This window comes from Polistes dominula, unplaced genomic scaffold, assembly GCF_049000335.1.
Source record: "Polistes dominula isolate Pdom_NZ unplaced genomic scaffold, Pdom_raw_medaka contig_29, whole genome shotgun sequence".
In the NCBI taxonomy this organism is placed as follows: domain Eukaryota; kingdom Metazoa; phylum Arthropoda; class Insecta; order Hymenoptera; family Vespidae; genus Polistes; species Polistes dominula.
In genome coordinates, this window is record NW_028300865.1 from 3,036,467 (window position 1) to 3,053,652 (window position 17,186).

General features: G+C 26.8%; 7 protein-coding genes and 1 long non-coding RNA gene across 10 annotated transcripts; 6 read left to right on the forward strand and 2 right to left on the reverse strand.

The window, feature by feature from the left end:
- Positions 1-181: 181 nt before the first annotated feature.
- LOC149033779 (uncharacterized) lies at positions 182-4,009 on the forward strand. Of its 2 annotated transcripts, XR_016178901.1 has the most exons (3): positions 182-2,269; positions 2,618-2,668; positions 3,738-4,009. XR_016178901.1 is itself a non-coding variant. In XM_089179487.1 (2 exons), the coding sequence occupies exon 1, from the start codon at positions 1,895-1,897 to the stop codon at positions 2,261-2,263; it is 369 nt and encodes a 122-aa protein (XP_089035613.1). In that variant the 5' UTR covers positions 182-1,894; the 3' UTR covers positions 2,264-2,269; positions 2,618-2,932. The 2 variants fall into 2 exon arrangements, 1 of the variants encoding a protein (XP_089035613.1); XM_089179487.1 differs by lacking the exon at positions 3,738-4,009 and having other exon boundaries at positions 2,618-2,932.
- A 444-nt stretch (positions 4,010-4,453) lies between these two features.
- CysRS-m (cysteine--tRNA ligase-like protein, mitochondrial) lies at positions 4,454-6,787 on the forward strand. The gene is made up of 8 exons (XM_015321007.2): positions 4,454-4,851; positions 4,939-5,234; positions 5,314-5,512; positions 5,590-5,855; positions 5,934-6,070; positions 6,144-6,266; positions 6,349-6,606; positions 6,677-6,787. The coding sequence occupies exons 1-8, from the start codon at positions 4,607-4,609 to the stop codon at positions 6,719-6,721; spliced, it is 1,569 nt and encodes a 522-aa protein (XP_015176493.2). The 5' UTR covers positions 4,454-4,606; the 3' UTR covers positions 6,722-6,787.
- Positions 6,729-8,226, reverse strand: Non3 (Ribosome production factor 2-like protein Non3). The gene is made up of 5 exons (XM_089179455.1): positions 8,035-8,226; positions 7,822-7,954; positions 7,301-7,740; positions 7,071-7,215; positions 6,729-6,995 (listed from the first exon to the last, which is right to left on the reverse strand). Exons 1-5 carry the CDS (start codon positions 8,055-8,057, stop codon positions 6,777-6,779), a joined length of 960 nt encoding a protein of 319 aa, XP_089035581.1. The 5' UTR covers positions 8,058-8,226; the 3' UTR covers positions 6,729-6,776.
- An 87-nt stretch (positions 8,227-8,313) lies between these two features.
- On the forward strand, positions 8,314-10,007 carry spict (magnesium transporter spict). The gene is made up of 4 exons (XM_015321010.2): positions 8,314-8,537; positions 8,615-8,737; positions 8,825-8,967; positions 9,031-10,007. The coding sequence occupies exons 1-4, from the start codon at positions 8,441-8,443 to the stop codon at positions 9,754-9,756; spliced, it is 1,089 nt and encodes a 362-aa protein (XP_015176496.1). The 5' UTR covers positions 8,314-8,440; the 3' UTR covers positions 9,757-10,007.
- Positions 10,008-10,159: 152 nt separating this feature from the next.
- cni (protein cornichon) lies at positions 10,160-12,057 on the forward strand. Of its 2 annotated transcripts, XR_016178882.1 has the most exons (5): positions 10,160-10,486; positions 10,667-10,735; positions 10,822-11,078; positions 11,162-11,297; positions 11,621-12,057. XR_016178882.1 is itself a non-coding variant. In XM_089179473.1 (4 exons), exons 1-4 carry the CDS (start codon positions 10,406-10,408, stop codon positions 11,184-11,186), a joined length of 432 nt encoding a protein of 143 aa, XP_089035599.1. In that variant the 5' UTR covers positions 10,160-10,405; the 3' UTR covers positions 11,187-11,367. The 2 variants fall into 2 exon arrangements, 1 of the variants encoding a protein (XP_089035599.1); XM_089179473.1 differs by lacking the exon at positions 11,621-12,057 and having other exon boundaries at positions 11,162-11,367.
- On the reverse strand, positions 11,080-11,832 carry LOC149033780 (uncharacterized). Its single transcript, XR_016178909.1, has 2 exons — positions 11,701-11,832; positions 11,080-11,293 (listed from the first exon to the last, which is right to left on the reverse strand). It is a non-coding gene; the product is annotated as an uncharacterized LOC149033780 (long non-coding RNA).
- A 154-nt stretch (positions 12,058-12,211) lies between the features above and the next one.
- LOC107066411 (alpha-2-macroglobulin receptor-associated protein) lies at positions 12,212-14,047 on the forward strand. Its single transcript, XM_015321009.2, has 7 exons — positions 12,212-12,412; positions 12,503-12,644; positions 12,726-12,896; positions 12,970-13,080; positions 13,181-13,295; positions 13,368-13,524; positions 13,611-14,047. Exons 1-7 carry the CDS (start codon positions 12,212-12,214, stop codon positions 13,812-13,814), a joined length of 1,101 nt encoding a protein of 366 aa, XP_015176495.2. The 3' UTR covers positions 13,815-14,047.
- Positions 14,048-14,188: 141 nt separating this feature from the next.
- Positions 14,189-15,776, forward strand: Dnali1 (Putative inner dynein arm light chain, axonemal Dnali1). The gene is made up of 6 exons (XM_089179521.1): positions 14,189-14,368; positions 14,445-14,606; positions 14,674-14,806; positions 14,880-15,025; positions 15,090-15,287; positions 15,351-15,776. The coding sequence occupies exons 1-6, from the start codon at positions 14,276-14,278 to the stop codon at positions 15,384-15,386; spliced, it is 768 nt and encodes a 255-aa protein (XP_089035647.1). The 5' UTR covers positions 14,189-14,275; the 3' UTR covers positions 15,387-15,776.
- The last annotated feature ends 1,410 nt before the right edge of the window (positions 15,777-17,186 follow it).

Genomic DNA, 17,186 nt, shown 5'->3' on the forward strand with positions numbered 1-17,186 from the left:
AAAGGTCGGAAATGAAATTTTCCTACAATGTTAATTTTATTTTAATATACTATCAATTTATTATTCATAATATATAATTGTAAATCTCTCTCTCTCTTGTTATATATGTATATTGTTTTTTTTTTTTTTTTTTTTTTTTTGAAACGAAATAAACCGATAATTTATTTTATTGAGCATAGTATTGAGAGTAAGTTTCTAGAAGGGTATAATAAAAGGAAGGCATCTTTCAGCCCCCAGTCTTTATTGTTAGTCGGTCTGTGAACTGTTCAATTACATCACGTGTTGTTGGAATGCATAGATTGTTTCAATCAATTGGCACTCGGTGCCTCTAGAACTTTCATAATGGAAGAATTATATTACCGAGTTACTCGTAAGTCGACGCCTGATCAACGATTATGAACTTTAACTTGTTTACAAAAGATGGTTTTATCTACTTCATTGCAAAAAAACACTTTCATTAATTTATTTTTCCTATTTATATTATTATTAATTATAAAATACAGATCATACAATCAAAATACAGATAAATCGATACAAACCGTAACGTATAATTTGTTTCAATGAAAAATTCATTTTATTTTCTTAATTAAATGTTTCTTATATAAATATAAATGATTACTCTATTAAATTAAGTATATTTATGAATATTCAATGGAAAGAAAAATTCATCAATGGCCAGTTGTTTGCGAAAAAACGAGAGTTGAAATTTCACATAGACGTGTATTTCTTTAGCTGTAGTAGTCTACAATAGCGGCGATGTGTGTGCCTTACAAGTCCTTTAATATTCACATAGGATTAACTTTGTTTATCTTTTTTAAGATATTTTGTCCTTTTTTTTTCTAATTCTCAATTTTTCCTTATTATAAAGTAGCTTCACAAATTTTTTTTAAAATTTTTTAGTACAGTATTTTACATTTATTTTATAAGGAATAAAAATTAAAAAAAGTAATTAACAAGGATTAAAGTAATAATGAGAATTAATTTTTAGTGTGCCTTGACCGATACATTGCAGAAGAGTTTTGTTAGAGGAAAAAGCAAATGTTATAATATTGTTAGGATACATTTATTTTTATCATATAAACAATGATTTACGTTGCATTCATTTTTAATCATTTAAAAAAATATATTGTCAAATCTGTATTTAATTACCGACAGGTAAAATATGTGCCGCCATCTAGCAGTACTGCTTATTACTTCATTTTACCGACTGGTAAAATATGTGCCGCCATCTAGCAGTTATAGCTATTACTTTTTTTTACCGACCGCTAAAATATGTGTCGTCATCTAATTGGACAAGGACGTAATAACTTAAAGGGACGTTCCACCTTGCAATTTTTAAAAAATTGAATTTTTTTTTTACATTTTTCGAATGTATATATATTTAGAAATATTGTGTTAAAATTTCAAAAAGATCCGATGTCTCTAACTACATTTTTTTGCTGCCTGAACGTTACTATCTCGGACCGCTCTCCTGAGCGTTCGGCGCGCACGGTTTTTATATCGGCTACGGAGACTCCAAGACTTTTAAAATGCTGCTTTATTATCATCCATACGGTGAAGATTTCATTGTTAAAAAGTTGAAGTGTATTTTGCATGTGGCAAAACGTATTTTTAAGCGCGCTAATAAGGCAAGAAAAGCTCTCATACAAAAGAAGAAAATTTAAAAGAAAAACGCCGAACCGCCAAAAAAAAAATAAGAACTGTAGCAAAAACAGTAGTGAAGAGAAAAATGACTGTTGTGAAAAAAGTTCCTGAAGTAAAAACTAAAAATTTACAATCAAATTGATGAAAGCACTCTCAGAGATCTACGGCTTAGCAGTCAGAAGAATTTTGAATTCTTCATAGGATATGCGTAACGAGATTTGGGCAGGATACTACCACAAAATTTCGACTGATGCCAAGCCGAAGCATTCTAAGTGTTCCATCGACTGGTGAAAGTACCTCAAATCTAAGGCACATGGCACCTAAACACATGTTTAACAGCAAAAAAGTTGTTGAAATTGCGTGCAAAGTTTCTGCATGTATCTTTAACGAAGGATTTCGAACAGTGATGAAGATAATGGAAACGATGGGCATGAAACTTGGGCCAGGAGCGATCGACTTTGCTAAAAGACGCGACGACCGACGTATCGAATCTGCGAACCGTCGAAGCTTTGAGTGCTCAAAAGATGCCAGATCAAAGTGGAAGAAGGCAAGACTGGAAGAAATTGAAGAATATGAACAAGAAGAAGGTCTATTGTACGGTCCAGGCATCGCAGATTAAGTTTAGGTAAGAATTTTTAACGATTTTGAGTAAAAAAAAACTTTAAACGCGTTTATCTCGAAACTATGTTTTGAAATACTAGCTCCATCGTATCTCACGAACCAGTAAACCGATTCTTATAAAATTTAATCCACATATTCTACACATGAGTTGTAACAAAGTGACGCAAAATCTTTTCTTAATTTTAATTTTTACTATTAATTTTTAGTCAAAAACAACAAAAAAAAGGTCATTTATCACGTTTTTTGTAATTTGTCAACCATTTTTTTATTTATTGATAAAATTTCATATATTTGCGTCACTTTGTAGCTGAAGTCATACAGAATATAAAACCATTTGATTTTTTTATTTCAGGTAAGCCGTTCTCAAGTTCTGATGGAGCTACCAAAGCACTACAGTTTTGAGGTGTTTTTTTAAACTACTGTTTTTGCAATAAAAAATTAATTAAAATGAAAAAACAAAAATTTATTTATGTAGTTTAAGACTCCATTTAACAAACCCAACAACTTTTATATCTGTATCTTTTAAAATTTTCTTGGAAAAAATTCGCGAAAATAGCCTTTTTTTTGGGTGCTTCAGGTGGAACGTCCCCTTAATAAATTTTTACGTAATAACTGTAAAAAATACTCTCTGTACGAGATTAAAATGAATAAAATATCATTAAATTAAATAAAATACTTTATTAAAATTATTCCTACCCTGTAAAAGCAACTGCTGAACCGTGCCACCTCCTGGTACATCATATTTTCCTGCTACAAAAGAAATTTTTCGACAAAGTTTCGAAAATTTCTTCGAAGTAAGGTCTCTCGGAAATTCTTGGAAATGAGGTCGATGAGGTCGAAAATTCTCGGAAATTGACCTCATTTCCAAGAATTTCCGAAATTCCAAGAAACCTCAATTCCAAGAATCGCCGAAAACGTGCTACCTCCCTGCACATCATGGGATCCTGTTACAAATTCAGATTTTCGAGAAAATTTTCGAAATTTTGTCGAAAAATTTCTTTTGTAACAGGAGAACATGATATGCGAGGAAGTGGCACGAAATTTCGGCGATTCTTGGAATTGTAGTCAATTTCCGAGAATTTTTCGACTTCCTTGACCTCATTTCCAAGAATTTCCAAAATTCTAAGAAACCTTATTTCCAAGAATTTCCGAGAGACCGAAATTTTCAAAACTTTGTCGAAAAATTTCTTTTGTAACAGGAGAACATGATGTATTAGGAGGTGGCACGGTTCAGGAATTGCTTTTATAAGATAGAAATAATTTTAACAAAATATTTTAATTCATTTCATGATATTTTATTCATTTTAATCTCGTACAGAGAGTATTTTTTACACTTTTTTAATGTACATTACATTTTTAACATAGATAAATTGTAATTTATATAAAAATTTAACTACAGAATGTAGTATGCTGTTTTTAAGCTGCTGATGTGTGTTAAAAATCCATTGGATATATTATGATTGTCTTTTTAGTACCAGGAAATGTTTCTAGCAAGGAGATGGAGGAGTTGGAGGAGTTGGAGGAAATGGTACGATCGTCCGTCCTCTGATTTGTTGAAAATTTGGCACACTTGAGAAGAACATAGATGAGAAGATCAATGTGCCTTTAAACTTAATGCAATAGCAGCGATGTGTGGGTCTGAGAAGTCACCAATACCTGTAAAGTAAATTATTGTAGTTAAAATATTAATTATATATATAATTTATATTTATATTTATATTTATATTTAGAATAAAGTTTGTGTTTTTACCTTTTTTAATTCATCCCCATCCTAAAGAAGTTTTCACTTGAGAAAAAAAGGGTTGTAATAAATATATAATGTCTAGGAAGATGACGTTGATATATTTCCTTTCTTTCGCCCCTAGCCCTCCTTCTTCCTTGCCCAAAATATATTTTTACTAATAAATTATTACGTCCTTGTCCGATTAGATGCCGACACATATTTTAGCGGTCGGTAAAAAAAAGTAATAGCTATTACTGCTAGATGGTGGCATATATTTTACCGGTCGGTAAAATGAAGTAATGGCCAGTACCGCTAGATGGCGTCACATATTTTCCCAGTCGGTAATTAAATTCAGATTGCACAATATATTTTGTTTCAACGATTAAAATTTAATACGAAACGATATTGATAATAGTCGGTAATGTATGAGATCATGTTACTATGATTTAAATAAACTGTAATCTTTGTCCGAAGAACTTCTAACAACAAGTAATTTACCGAAAATGAATGTGCAATTATATTTTATATATATTTAAAAACAAACATCATTCAAAAATCTGTTATTATCGTTTTGTTTTAATTATTATCTTTTTTTTTCCTACAATATAATTATTAATAATGCATCTAACATCAAGAAGAATATATTATAATCTTGTAAAACAGTGTCAATGTTTTGTGACAACTTCAACTAAACAGGAAAAGAAGTTTAAATGGATAGAACCTATGGGAGCAGATACCGGTATTAAATTGTACAATCCAATAACAAAAACTAAAGTTCCTTTGATATTAAGAAAAGAAGGTTTTTTAACGTGGTATATGTGTGGTCCAACAGTTTATGATTCTGCTCATATTGGACATGCGATGTAATATAATTTTCTATATAATTATACATGTATAATATTAAAATTATGTTACTTTATGTATTAACATAATATTGTTTCTTTTTTAAGTACTTACATCAGATCTGACATTTTACGACGAATTTTATCAGAATATTTTAAGGTTCATACAATAATGTTAATGGGTATAACTGATATTGATGATAAAATAATAAAACGAGCAGCAGAAAAAGGAATAGATTTTCGTGAATTATCCAAATTTTATGAAAATGAATTTTTCAACGATATGGAATTATTAAATGTTACAATGCCTCATTTAAATTGTAAAGTTACCGAATATATACCACAAATAATACAATTTATTATTAATATCTTCGACAAAAATGGAGCTTACATTGGAAAAGATGGTATAGCTCTTTTTCTTTTTATATATTCTTTCATATTCACACATATTACTTTTATTACATAATATTACATATCATATAGGATCCGTATATTTTGATACCAAATCATATGACAAATATGGGAAATTAATAATTCCATTTACTGATTGTAATCACTCGGATAAAAGATCATCGTTAGATTTTGCTTTATGGAAAGCATCAAAAGATAATGAACCATATTGGGAATCCCCGTGGGGTCGTGGAAGACCAGGATGGCATATAGAATGTAGTGCTATGGCAAGGTAACATTTGTTTCTAGCAACATTTGTTTCTATGATATTATTATTAAATTATGTAACATTTGATTAATTATTACTAGTGCAGTATTTGGAAAAACAATAGATATCCACAGTGGTGGAATTGATTTGATGTTTCCACATCATGAAAATGAAGAAGCACAATCCTGTTGCTATCATGATATAGAACAATGGGTAAACTATTGGTTACATTGTGGACATTTATGTTTAAAAGATAATATTAAAATGTCCAAAAGTTTACAAAATACTATTAGCATAAAGAAATTTCTTGAAAAATATACGGCTAATGATTTAAGAATGTTGTGTTTACTTTCTCATTATAGGAATGGTATGCATTTGTTACATTATTTTAATCTCATTGTCGTCTTATGCTTGTTGTATTTATTTTCTTATTTTTTTTTTGTAGATATTATATATTCCGATGACGTGATCGATCATGCAGTAAGTGTGACAAATAAAATTGAAAATTTTATTAACGAATGTAATAATTATTTGACTGATCAAATAAATACCGGTGATGTAGATGAAGCTTCTTTGATTCATGTAAGTATAAATGAAAAAGAAAAGGATATTTGAAGTTAAAAATGAAAAAATATATAAATTGATTTTTTTATAGAACTTACAAGAAACCAAAAGTATAGTACATATGGCTTTAGCAAATGATTTCAATACTGCACAAGCAATACGAGCTGTTTTAAATCTAATCGATACAAGCAATAAAATGTTGTTTCAAAATAATGTAAGTGCATATGAAAGATATTTTACCTTCTAAGGATATATACAAGTTATATTGTATATTTAACATTTTCTTTTCATTATAGAGTACTCATAATAACAAAGGTAAAACTGCAATAGCTGCAGTTTCCGTATACATTTCAAATATACTTTCCATTTTTGGATTTACACGATCTAAATTTACAATAGAAAATCGTCAAACCGATGATATCGTTAAATATTTTGTTGACTTTAGAAATGTCGTTAGAAATAGAGTATTGGAGCAAAAACAAAAAGACGAAATTTTATTGAATGCGTGTGACACAGCAAGGAAAAATTTATCCACTTGTGGAATTACCGTCAAGGTATTATAAATGTATAGTCATTTATTTAAAAAGAAAAAAAGAAAATGTAATAAATTGTTTGTATTTATAGGATCGTAAGGGTTTGTCTACGTGGGATTATCACAAAGTTACTTAAAATAAACCCAATTTTATGAAAGTTTATTTCAAAAGAATGGTCAAATAAATATTTATTATGAAGCTATCTCATTTTCTGTCATTTTTATCTTTTTACTATTATTCTCATTATCGTCTAAACTTTTCCTTTTATTACTTTCTTTCTTTTCTGCTAATGTTTTCTTAAGACCTTTCAATTTTCTTGTTTGTATTTTATTAATATTCTGTGCACCGACGTGAATACGACCGAAAGTAGTTCCAAGAGCATTAGTAGAAATATTCTTCTTTTTCTTTACCTATACAAATAAATAGAAATTTCTATTATAATCAGAAAGAAAGAAGAAAAAAGTAGAGTCAAATTATTATATTACCTTAAGGGTTTTCGGTTTCTTACAAGCCTGTTTAAAATGATCAGCGGACGCCAATTTAGTACGTCTACATGATAAATCAATAGATGGACCAATTTCTTCCAATTCAATACGTGGAATTCTAGTATTTGATTTTTTTAAAAGTATCCTAAAACAATGAACGATAAATTAAAAACCGAAAATTGTAATCAAAATGAGGATGTTAATCAATAAATTTGAATGTTTGTTTAAACCTGTAACTTCTTAAGTATATCTTGTTGTCGTCAGCGGTAAAACTCAATACATGTTCTAATCCTTGTAATCTGATTTTTTGAACTATTTCACGTTGAAACATATCAACAAATAGATTTTTTATTCTAATGTATTGTTGATTATTTTCAAAAAGTTCACCGTTAAAAATTAATATAGGTTTCATTCCTACGGAAATTTTCGGAACTTTATATTCCTTTAAACTTTTATAATTTTCTATACCAAATTCCACCATGTCTAATAACGTTTGCTCGTACATTCTACCAAATACAAGATTATGCGGACGTTTTTTATTATGCGAACCAAATATAAAAAGTGGTGCGTTCAACTTTATCGAAAATTTCTCAATAGCTGTTGCATCTTCGAATGGAAGTATGTCATTTGTTTTCTGCATCATTTGTACGTCAGGTTTTTTGAGATCATACTAGATGACAAATATTTTTATATTAATTTTATAACATATTATTTATATATATACAAATATAACATTGTGTTAAAAACTTACCAAATCTTTCATGCAATTATAAACTATTTGAGAAGTATTTCTACCTCGAATACAAAAAGCTTGTTTAGCATCTTCAATTAATTTCGGTTCTTTTTTTACAATTGCTTTTTTTCCCTTATGGGTGGAAGGTTTACTAAAAAAATAAAATTTTATTTGAAAATATTATTTAAACAATATACGATTATAATTATAACAAATAAAGAATGTACTTACACAACTCGTGTTATTACCGACATTGTTAAACGTATTTTAATATTAATGAACTATAATAAGTCAAATATTTATAACAGTATAAAATTAATTATAAAATGATTAAACTATTAACAAACTTGTATTAAGATTCTTTTACGAAAACACATGTTTCTGATACATAACCTTAAATAAATCTTGCACATGGATACGTCTAATACCAGTGATGCCAAACGTGGGACTTTTCCCACGCATGCGCACTATCTAATCCTCAGTAACGTATATACTTCACTCCTGTATGGGGTATCATTAGACCCCCGTGACAATTGAAATATAGTAGAAAATTACAGGGGAAGACATTTAAAGAAAAATAACATATTTACATTGATGAATAACATATTTGAATTGACAAGTAGTGAGTGTATCGAGTATGTATACGTCTACCGAAGTTGTGGTTAACAAATCTGATATTAATACGGATTTTTACATCGGTTTAGGATTAGCTGTTATTTCTAGCGGTTTTATAGGTTAAATATTTATTTATTTAATACATACACAGTTCAATGAAAATTGGAGAAGAAAAAAATATTAATATTTTTTATAGGTGCAAGTTTTATCATTAAAAAAATTGCTTTAATTCGACTTCAGAGATATGGTGGATTACGCGCTTCTTCTGGTGGTTACGGATACCTTAAAGAGTGGATATGGTGGGCCGGTTTGATTTCAAGTAATTATCCTTTTAATGTAATCTAAAATAAGAGAAATATTTTATTTCTAAGTATTTGATTTGTTAAATATACTTTACCTATAACAGTGGGCATAGGAGAAGCTGCCAATTTTACAGCGTATGCATTTGCACCTGCCTCCTTGGTTACGCCGTTAGGTGCTCTAAGTGTTTTGGTGTCTGCAATTTTAGCGTCAAAATGTCTTCATGAAAAACTTAATTTACTAGGAAAGGTAAGAAGGAATTGAATAGAGGAAAGTAATGAATTATATGTTAACATATAACATTTTTTATAGATCGGATGTTTCTTATGCATTCTTGGATCAACGGTAATAATACTTCATTCACCGAAAGAAGAAGAAGTTAATAGTTTGGATGAACTTTTAGATAAAATTAAAGCGCCAGGTTTTATTAGTTACGTTTTCATTGTAATATTATGTAGTTTATTTGTAATATTTTATTTTGGTCCTGCTTACGGAAATCAAAATGTAATTGTTTATATACTTTTATGTTCATCGATAGGTTCATTGACTGTAATGAGTTGTAAAGGTATAGGATTAGCCTTGAAAGAAACAATGTCATTTTCTGGCGCATTTTCTAATTTCTTGACATGGCTATTTTTATTCGGTATCATATGTTGCATTACATTGCAAATGAATTATTTAAATAAATCATTGGATTTATTTGATACAACTATTGTTATGCCAATCTATTATGTATGTTTTACAACATTGGTTATAGTAGCATCGGCGATACTATTCAGAGAATGGCAAAATATCAAAACTGAGGACATTGTAGGATCGTTCTGTGGTTTTTTTACGATTGTAGTAGCAATATTTTTACTTAACGCGTTTAAAATGATGGATATTAGTTACAATAACATTAGGCACATTTTAAGGCCGAAAAAAGAATTAGTTTCCAGTTCAACATATTGGAACATAAGAGATACAGAACGATTAATATCCAGAAATATTAATGCAGATCATTTTTATGGATCATCAGATATAAACAGAACTATATAATGTAATAATTTAATGTAAATAATTATATAACTATAATAAAAATAAGAAAGGAAAAATTTTAGATTTTAAATTATAGATAAAAGTATGTATAAAGTCGTATAAGTCGCCAGTTGTAATTAAAAAATATCATTATATATAACGCAGTACAAATTAAGATCTAGTCTAATGCAAATATTTATTATATTCTTGCAATAATGTAATAATGTAGTAACATACATTAATCGCATATTAAATTGTCATTATTAAACATATTCATTATTGATATTCTATGATTAATCTTTTATGTTAGTAGCTAATTTTTAAAATTTTAAATCAATGATCAATTTTAATTTAATAAATCTATTAATCTTTTTAAATTGTTATATTGTGTGTTGATAATCAGAAAACTAAAATACATACCTAATACGTTGATGTAATATGGAATATTTGGAATATAATTGTTAATATTTTATATTAATGTTTTAAACATTAAACATACAAACGATCATATATTAATGGTTAATAATGGTAAATACAATTTTAATATCATTTCTAGTGGCTGCACTGAATTTTCCCGCGCAATTAATCGATTTATGAATTCATTGTATAGTAAGCTTGTGCTCTCTTATATGGACGTGACGAATAAACGAGAGATATCGAATTTAACAGAATGGCGTTTAGTTTGGCTGCTTTTTCATACATTTTAGCTTTAATTGTAGATGCAATTTTAATATTTTTTGTAATATTTCATGTACGTTATTCAATTTTACGTATAACATATATCATGACAGAAATATTTCTGCATAAACCTGGTCACTTTAACTAATGTTACTTAATCATAACCTATGAGAATTATTATGATAACCTTTTCTTTTTTTTTCTCAAATAAAATTGCTTTTATTGAATTTTACGATGTACTTATTTTTTTTAGGTTATTGCATTTGATGAACTACAATCTGGACAGAAAAATCCAATTGATCAATGCAATAGTTTAAATCCGGTAAACTGTATACTTTATTATTACCTTATATTATGAAAATTGATTGTTATATTAAATGTATTAAATCTTATTTATTTATATTTCAGCTTGTACTTCCAGAATATGCACTACACGTTTTGATCAATTTTTTCTTTTTGATAAGTGAACAATGGTTTACATTATGTTTAAATATTCCATTAATAGCATATCATGTTTGGAGATATTCAAATAGACCTGTTATGACAGGACCTGGTTTGTACGATCCAACTAGTATTTTAAATGCATATGATTTAGCAATGTTTCAACGAGAAGGATGGGTTAAGTTGGCCTTTTATCTTCTATCATTTTTCTTTTATTTATATGGGTAAGTTTATATATATATCATTTTATTTATATAAATTATACAAATATTTGTAATTATTAATTCAATCAATTTTGTTGTTGTAGTATGATAAGTTCACTGATTCAATGAAATCAACGTAAATAATGTTTTATGCATAATTTTTTACTTTGATATAATGCAATGGCATTAAACAGCTTTTGTGCTACCCCAATGGTGATTCCAACATGGATAATACCCTAAGTATAAGAAAAGTTATTTTAATTTTGTTAATAATAAACATTTTTTTAATAAAATTAAATAAAAATATTAATTTATTTTTTTATAATATTCTTCTATTGCATAATAAATATTTTATTAATGGGAGATAAAACTCAAAACAAAAATCAAATTTGCTAGCATGAAGTAATAAAATGTATATCAATTTAAAATGTTTATAATTTAAATTGTAATTATATTTTAATTTGAATAATTACATAATTATTCAAATAATTTTATTGTGCAATTTAAGTGTACCGTAATTTTTGTTTTGAAGGGTTGTGTTAGTTTATTCTTGACATTTCTAGATGGCGTAAAAATTGTTTTTTTCCGTGGACCATTTGATTGCAAATGGAGTAAAAGACTGCTTTAATTAAAATGAACTCACCTGAAATGAACATTGTTCAGTTATTATAATCCAGGTGTAATCCCATTCATTGTCCACCATTATCTTCAAGACCTTTTTTCAATGAGCTACCATTTTGACCAATAAGATTAGTGGATGACACCCCCACCAAAAAGAGGACTTTTGATTTAAAACAGATAGTACATTTATCCTATATATATATATTATATATATATGCTTACAATAATACCACGTATGAGGATGATACAGGATGATACAGAAGGATATAAAATGACATTACAGTGAAGTGAATGTTAAAATCTTATAAACAGAAGTGTTTACAGTATTATTGTATAAATAGAAAAAAATCAAATAACGATAAATTTGTTGAATTGAAAATTCAGTGTGTCAAATGTCTTTTTAATATTCTTCAATTGATTTAATTAATAAAATAACATTTTATATATAAATTACGTTTTACGCAGCTCTCTAATAATAGTAAATAATAATCTAATTGTTGTATTATTAAAAAGAAACATTATTTTTCTACAAGATGATTGTGTCTATAGAAAGAAAGCTTTTCTTATTAAGTTTTTGTTTTATATTAATACATACAAGTGTAGCACTTAACAAATATTCTGCCAAAGCGAACAAACCTAAAGAAGATTTATTAGATTTTCCAACGTCATTAAGAGAATTAGATAGACCATTTCGAATGTCAAAATTAAATGTATTATGGGTGAAAGCAAAAAATGTTAGTATAAAAAAATACCATTACGTTATTATCAAACAAGATAAAAGATTTGTTTTATTTTAAATAATTTGTTATTACTTGTGTTTGTAGCGTTTAACAGATACTAAATTGCAATCATTGTTTAGCGATTTAAAAATGCATGATAAAGAAGAATTAGCGTATAAACATTATAAGGCTGATGGAATGGATCCAGATGGTTTGGAAGAAATTAGGTTGAGAAAAAAATTAATTGGTAATTTTGTGTATCAAATATTTGTACTATTATTTGTAATATTTCTTACTATTATAATTTATAATATTTTGTGTGTTTAAGGTATCATGAGTACGTATGGCTTGTTAGAATACTTTTTTGAAACAGAAGATCCAATGTTACTTAAAAGATATAAAGCCTTTAATGATGGTAGCAATTATGTCGCCAAGGATGTGTTTAAAGATTCTAGATTGAATAAACTTTGGGCTAAAGCTGAATTAGCAGGCTTTACTCGTATGTATATTTTACAATTGTTCCTTTTAAATAATAATTGCATTTTTAATTATATTATTATTATTTATTTCAGATGTAGAACTTGACGCATTAAAGGAAGAATTTGAATATCATCAAGAAAAAGTAGATGAATATATGAGCTTGTTAAAAGATATAGAAGCTGGTGATTCTGAAATGCACGAAAGTTTGTATTTTTGTATAATATATTCTTGTTCTATCTATGTTTTTTTTTTTTTTATTTTAACGTTAATGTTTACTATATATTTTATATTAATATCTTACAGATAGTTTATTCGACAAGCCAGACAGTTGGAATGTGTTGGAAGAGGAAGAACAATTATCAAATAATAATGTACCTGGAAAAAAGTTGGATTATTTAGGAAAAGCGAATTTACTTAGGTGAGAATTTTGTAAACAAGATTATTTAATATCTTATCAATTGATAATTAATTTTCTTTATATTTATTTTAGAGAAAAACGCTTAGAGCTTAGAAATGAGTATGATCGTTTGGATAGGCTAACAGCTAAAGGGCCTAATCATAAGGAATTTATTGAACCAAAAGTACAAGGACTTTGGAGAGTTGCATTGGAAGCTAGATTTAAACCCGATGAACTTGCTACTCTTAAGGTTAATTAGAACAAAAAATGTTTTGTTTAATATATTTGTGTAAAATGATAAATACTGGCAAATTTAACAAATTTCTGATTCTTTAGGAAGAACTTTTTATTTATGAGTCACGGTTACTCAAATTAAGACATCTTCATACGGAAGCAGCTTTGGAAGCTGCACGCAGAGGAAAGTCTTACGATTTGGATAATTCAACTTCGCAACAACATATAAAAAAACATGCTAGAGCAGTTCAAAAGCTTCATACGGATCTTGAGACTAAAATTATGCAAAGACATACAGAGTTATAATTTTTGTTATGAAATCTTTCAATAATTTCTGTAATATTTTCTTTTTATAATTATTTCAATAAATATCAATAAACATAGGTATATATAATTAATTAATAGAGAAATACATATCTAATATATTGTACAATTTTTGAATACTTTTGTAATAATCACTGTGTCCATTAACACATATAGTAGTAATTGTAAAATTATGAATTAAAGTTTAATGAATAAACTGTTCGAATTATTATATACATTTTGGCGTATAATAATTATATTTTTTATTATTATACCTTTAATTATGAGAATAATAAATATTAATGTCAATTTAAAAAATGTGAATATATTTGCTGTTACATCAATGTTTCTATGGAGATCATTTTCCTATGGTATATGCATTTGATACCACATCGAGAAGGAAGAGTTAAACATTTTTATAATTACACTTGTAAAAGTAAAGATTTAATTATATTATTATTGGAATGGCAACATCAGTTAAAGAACGTATTGTTCCTGCTGTAGATACTCTTGTTAAATATGACAATCCTATATTGGTTACAACTCATCCAGAAAAAGTAATAATTATAATGTTTTGTATATATTTGAAATATTTAATATTAATCTTATTTATCTAAGTAAAATTGTAATCAGGTACAAAAAGAATCAATGCTAGGTAAAGTAGGTACTCCTACTCTTTGTAAAGTTCAAACAACTCTTACTACGGCTGATGTACGTCGTGAGACCGGTGAAATTTTAAATGGAATTTTACCACCTAAAGAATGGGAAGAAGATGGACAAATATGGACGCAGCAAGTAAATTTAATTATTATTATGATACTACCTCTTATTATTATATTAATAAATTTATGGTTGCATTAAGGTTTCAAGTACTCCTGCTACAAGATTGGACGTTATTAATCTACAAGAACAACTCGATATGAAATTGCAACAGCGACAAGCAAGAGAAACTGGAATTTGTCCTGTACGCAGAGAACTTTATACGCAATGTTTTGGTAAGTTTTTGTTCTTTCTATTTATATATAGAAGAAAAATAATCTGAAGTTTAAAAAAAGAGAACTATTTCAGACGAATTGATACGACAAGTTACAATAAATTGTGCCGAACGTGGTTTGTTATTATTGAGAGTAAGAGACGAAATCAAAATGACATTGGCTGCTTATCAAACTTTATATCAGAGTAGTATTGCATTTGGAATGCGTAAAGCACTTCAGGTATACATACATTTGCTTTAAATATTATATTATTTTTATTATATGTTTGTTTATTATATTTTAGGCTGAACAAGGCAAAGAAGATTTAGTTGCAATAGCGGATGAATTAAGACAGCAAAAAATAGAATTAGAAAATGCATTGACAGAATTGAGACACAAATTTGAATTAACTGAAAGAAGAAATGCTGAATTAAGAGAAGCAGAAGAAAAGAAGTATACGGAAGAAATTCAATTTCTTAAAAAAACGAATTTACAATTGAAGGTAGAAATACATTATCATTCATTTTATATATTTATTATATCGGATTTAATGATAAATTTGTAGACTCAACTGGAGGGTATTATAGCACCAAGAAAATAAATAATAATAACCGTACCTACAATTATTTATGGAATGATCAAATATTTGATTGAGAGTACACCTCGGATTCAATGTATTGTTATAAACTTTGTGTGTGACCAACTATTATATAAAATTTTAAATATATCTGAGGTATTATATATATGGATCTGGTGTTGTTGTCTTTGTAAGATTATCATGGGATATGACATTTTTCAAGATAAATATATTTAAAATTAATATATAACTGTTTATATTATGATTAATACAAATCATTTTTTTGTAATATGTGTTTTTGTTCATCAATGATACTGCCTTTACAAATTCGTTTATATAATATTATAAAATGTATAATCGATTTTTTTTATTAGAGAATACAGTTAATTTATTTCTTTTTTTTTTTTTTATAAATAAATATACTTTGATATAGTTTACGTATTAATGAAATTTTTACTAATTTCTTCTTATCTTATTTTAAGCATTTAAATAAATTGTTGTTGTGTTTAATTGTATATCAATTTGTTAAAACAAAATATAAAGTTTAACAAAAGTATTATTTTGAGATATCACGTTTACAAAAATTATATAATTATTGTAGCATTTTTGTAAAAAGCTTATTAACAAATTGTCTGCTTGTTCCTTCTTAAAATATATATGTTATACTGTTAAATGATTCCAAAGAAATGTATATATCATTAATTTTTTCTCAGATCGTTTTTACATTATACATTTGAAAAATCAACTTCAATAAAAATACCGCTTATTTCATAATGTAAGTACTTGAAGAAATGATCATTATTTTTATTTTTGAGATTCCACAGATGCACTGTTAATACTATTATAAATTCCTTAATATGTATTATTGATAGATAATACGTATAGTTCTATTATAGGCTCTTTTTTTCTAAATTATTCTAGATAAATTTGTTAAGAATTGGCACTTAAACAATAATACAGTAAAAATTGTTCACTATTTTTATAAGGTAATAATGAAGGAACAATACTCAGATTTACACTCAGTTCAATGATAAATGAATTTGTCATTGGTCCCTTATTCTTAATCGCACTTTCACTCATTATATAATTCATATATTCATTGTTTTTATGTTATTTGCACGCACATTATCGCTTATAATATTAATATTTGCATTAACATCAAAATTATGTGGGATGATATCTCTCTCCACCGACCTAAAAATAACTCAATATAAACAATATTAAATAATAATATTTCGGCTATTAAGATAATTTTAATTTATCTTTTTTCAACTGTTTCATTAATTATACAATTTATAGTAATAAGTAACGGTGTAAATAATACTAACCATTCCGTATTTTTATTCCAATCTAATAATAAACTTTATTATTAATATATCAAATTCGAAGAATAATTAAATTAATGAAATTTTATTTCGATAGATTTTATATTGTCCTGTTTTTCTCAATTCTTAATATATGTTAATCAAAAATACTGTTTTGAAAATATATTTATAAAACAAAAGTAAGAAACATTATAATATATCATATTTGTATAAATATAATTTACATGATTTAAATTATTAATTATTATTATTATTATTATTATGTATTTATTAGTCATTACTAATATAATACCTATTATATATATATATATAAAATCAAATTAAAGTTTGGAATAAAAATACTCGATATTGAGAATATCAAATATATATATATATATATATTTTGTGAAATTATTTTAAATGAACGCATATAATTTGTAAATATAATCTACTTGTATTATATCTAAATAAATAGAATACTTTATATATATATATAAATCACATTATATGATATATGATT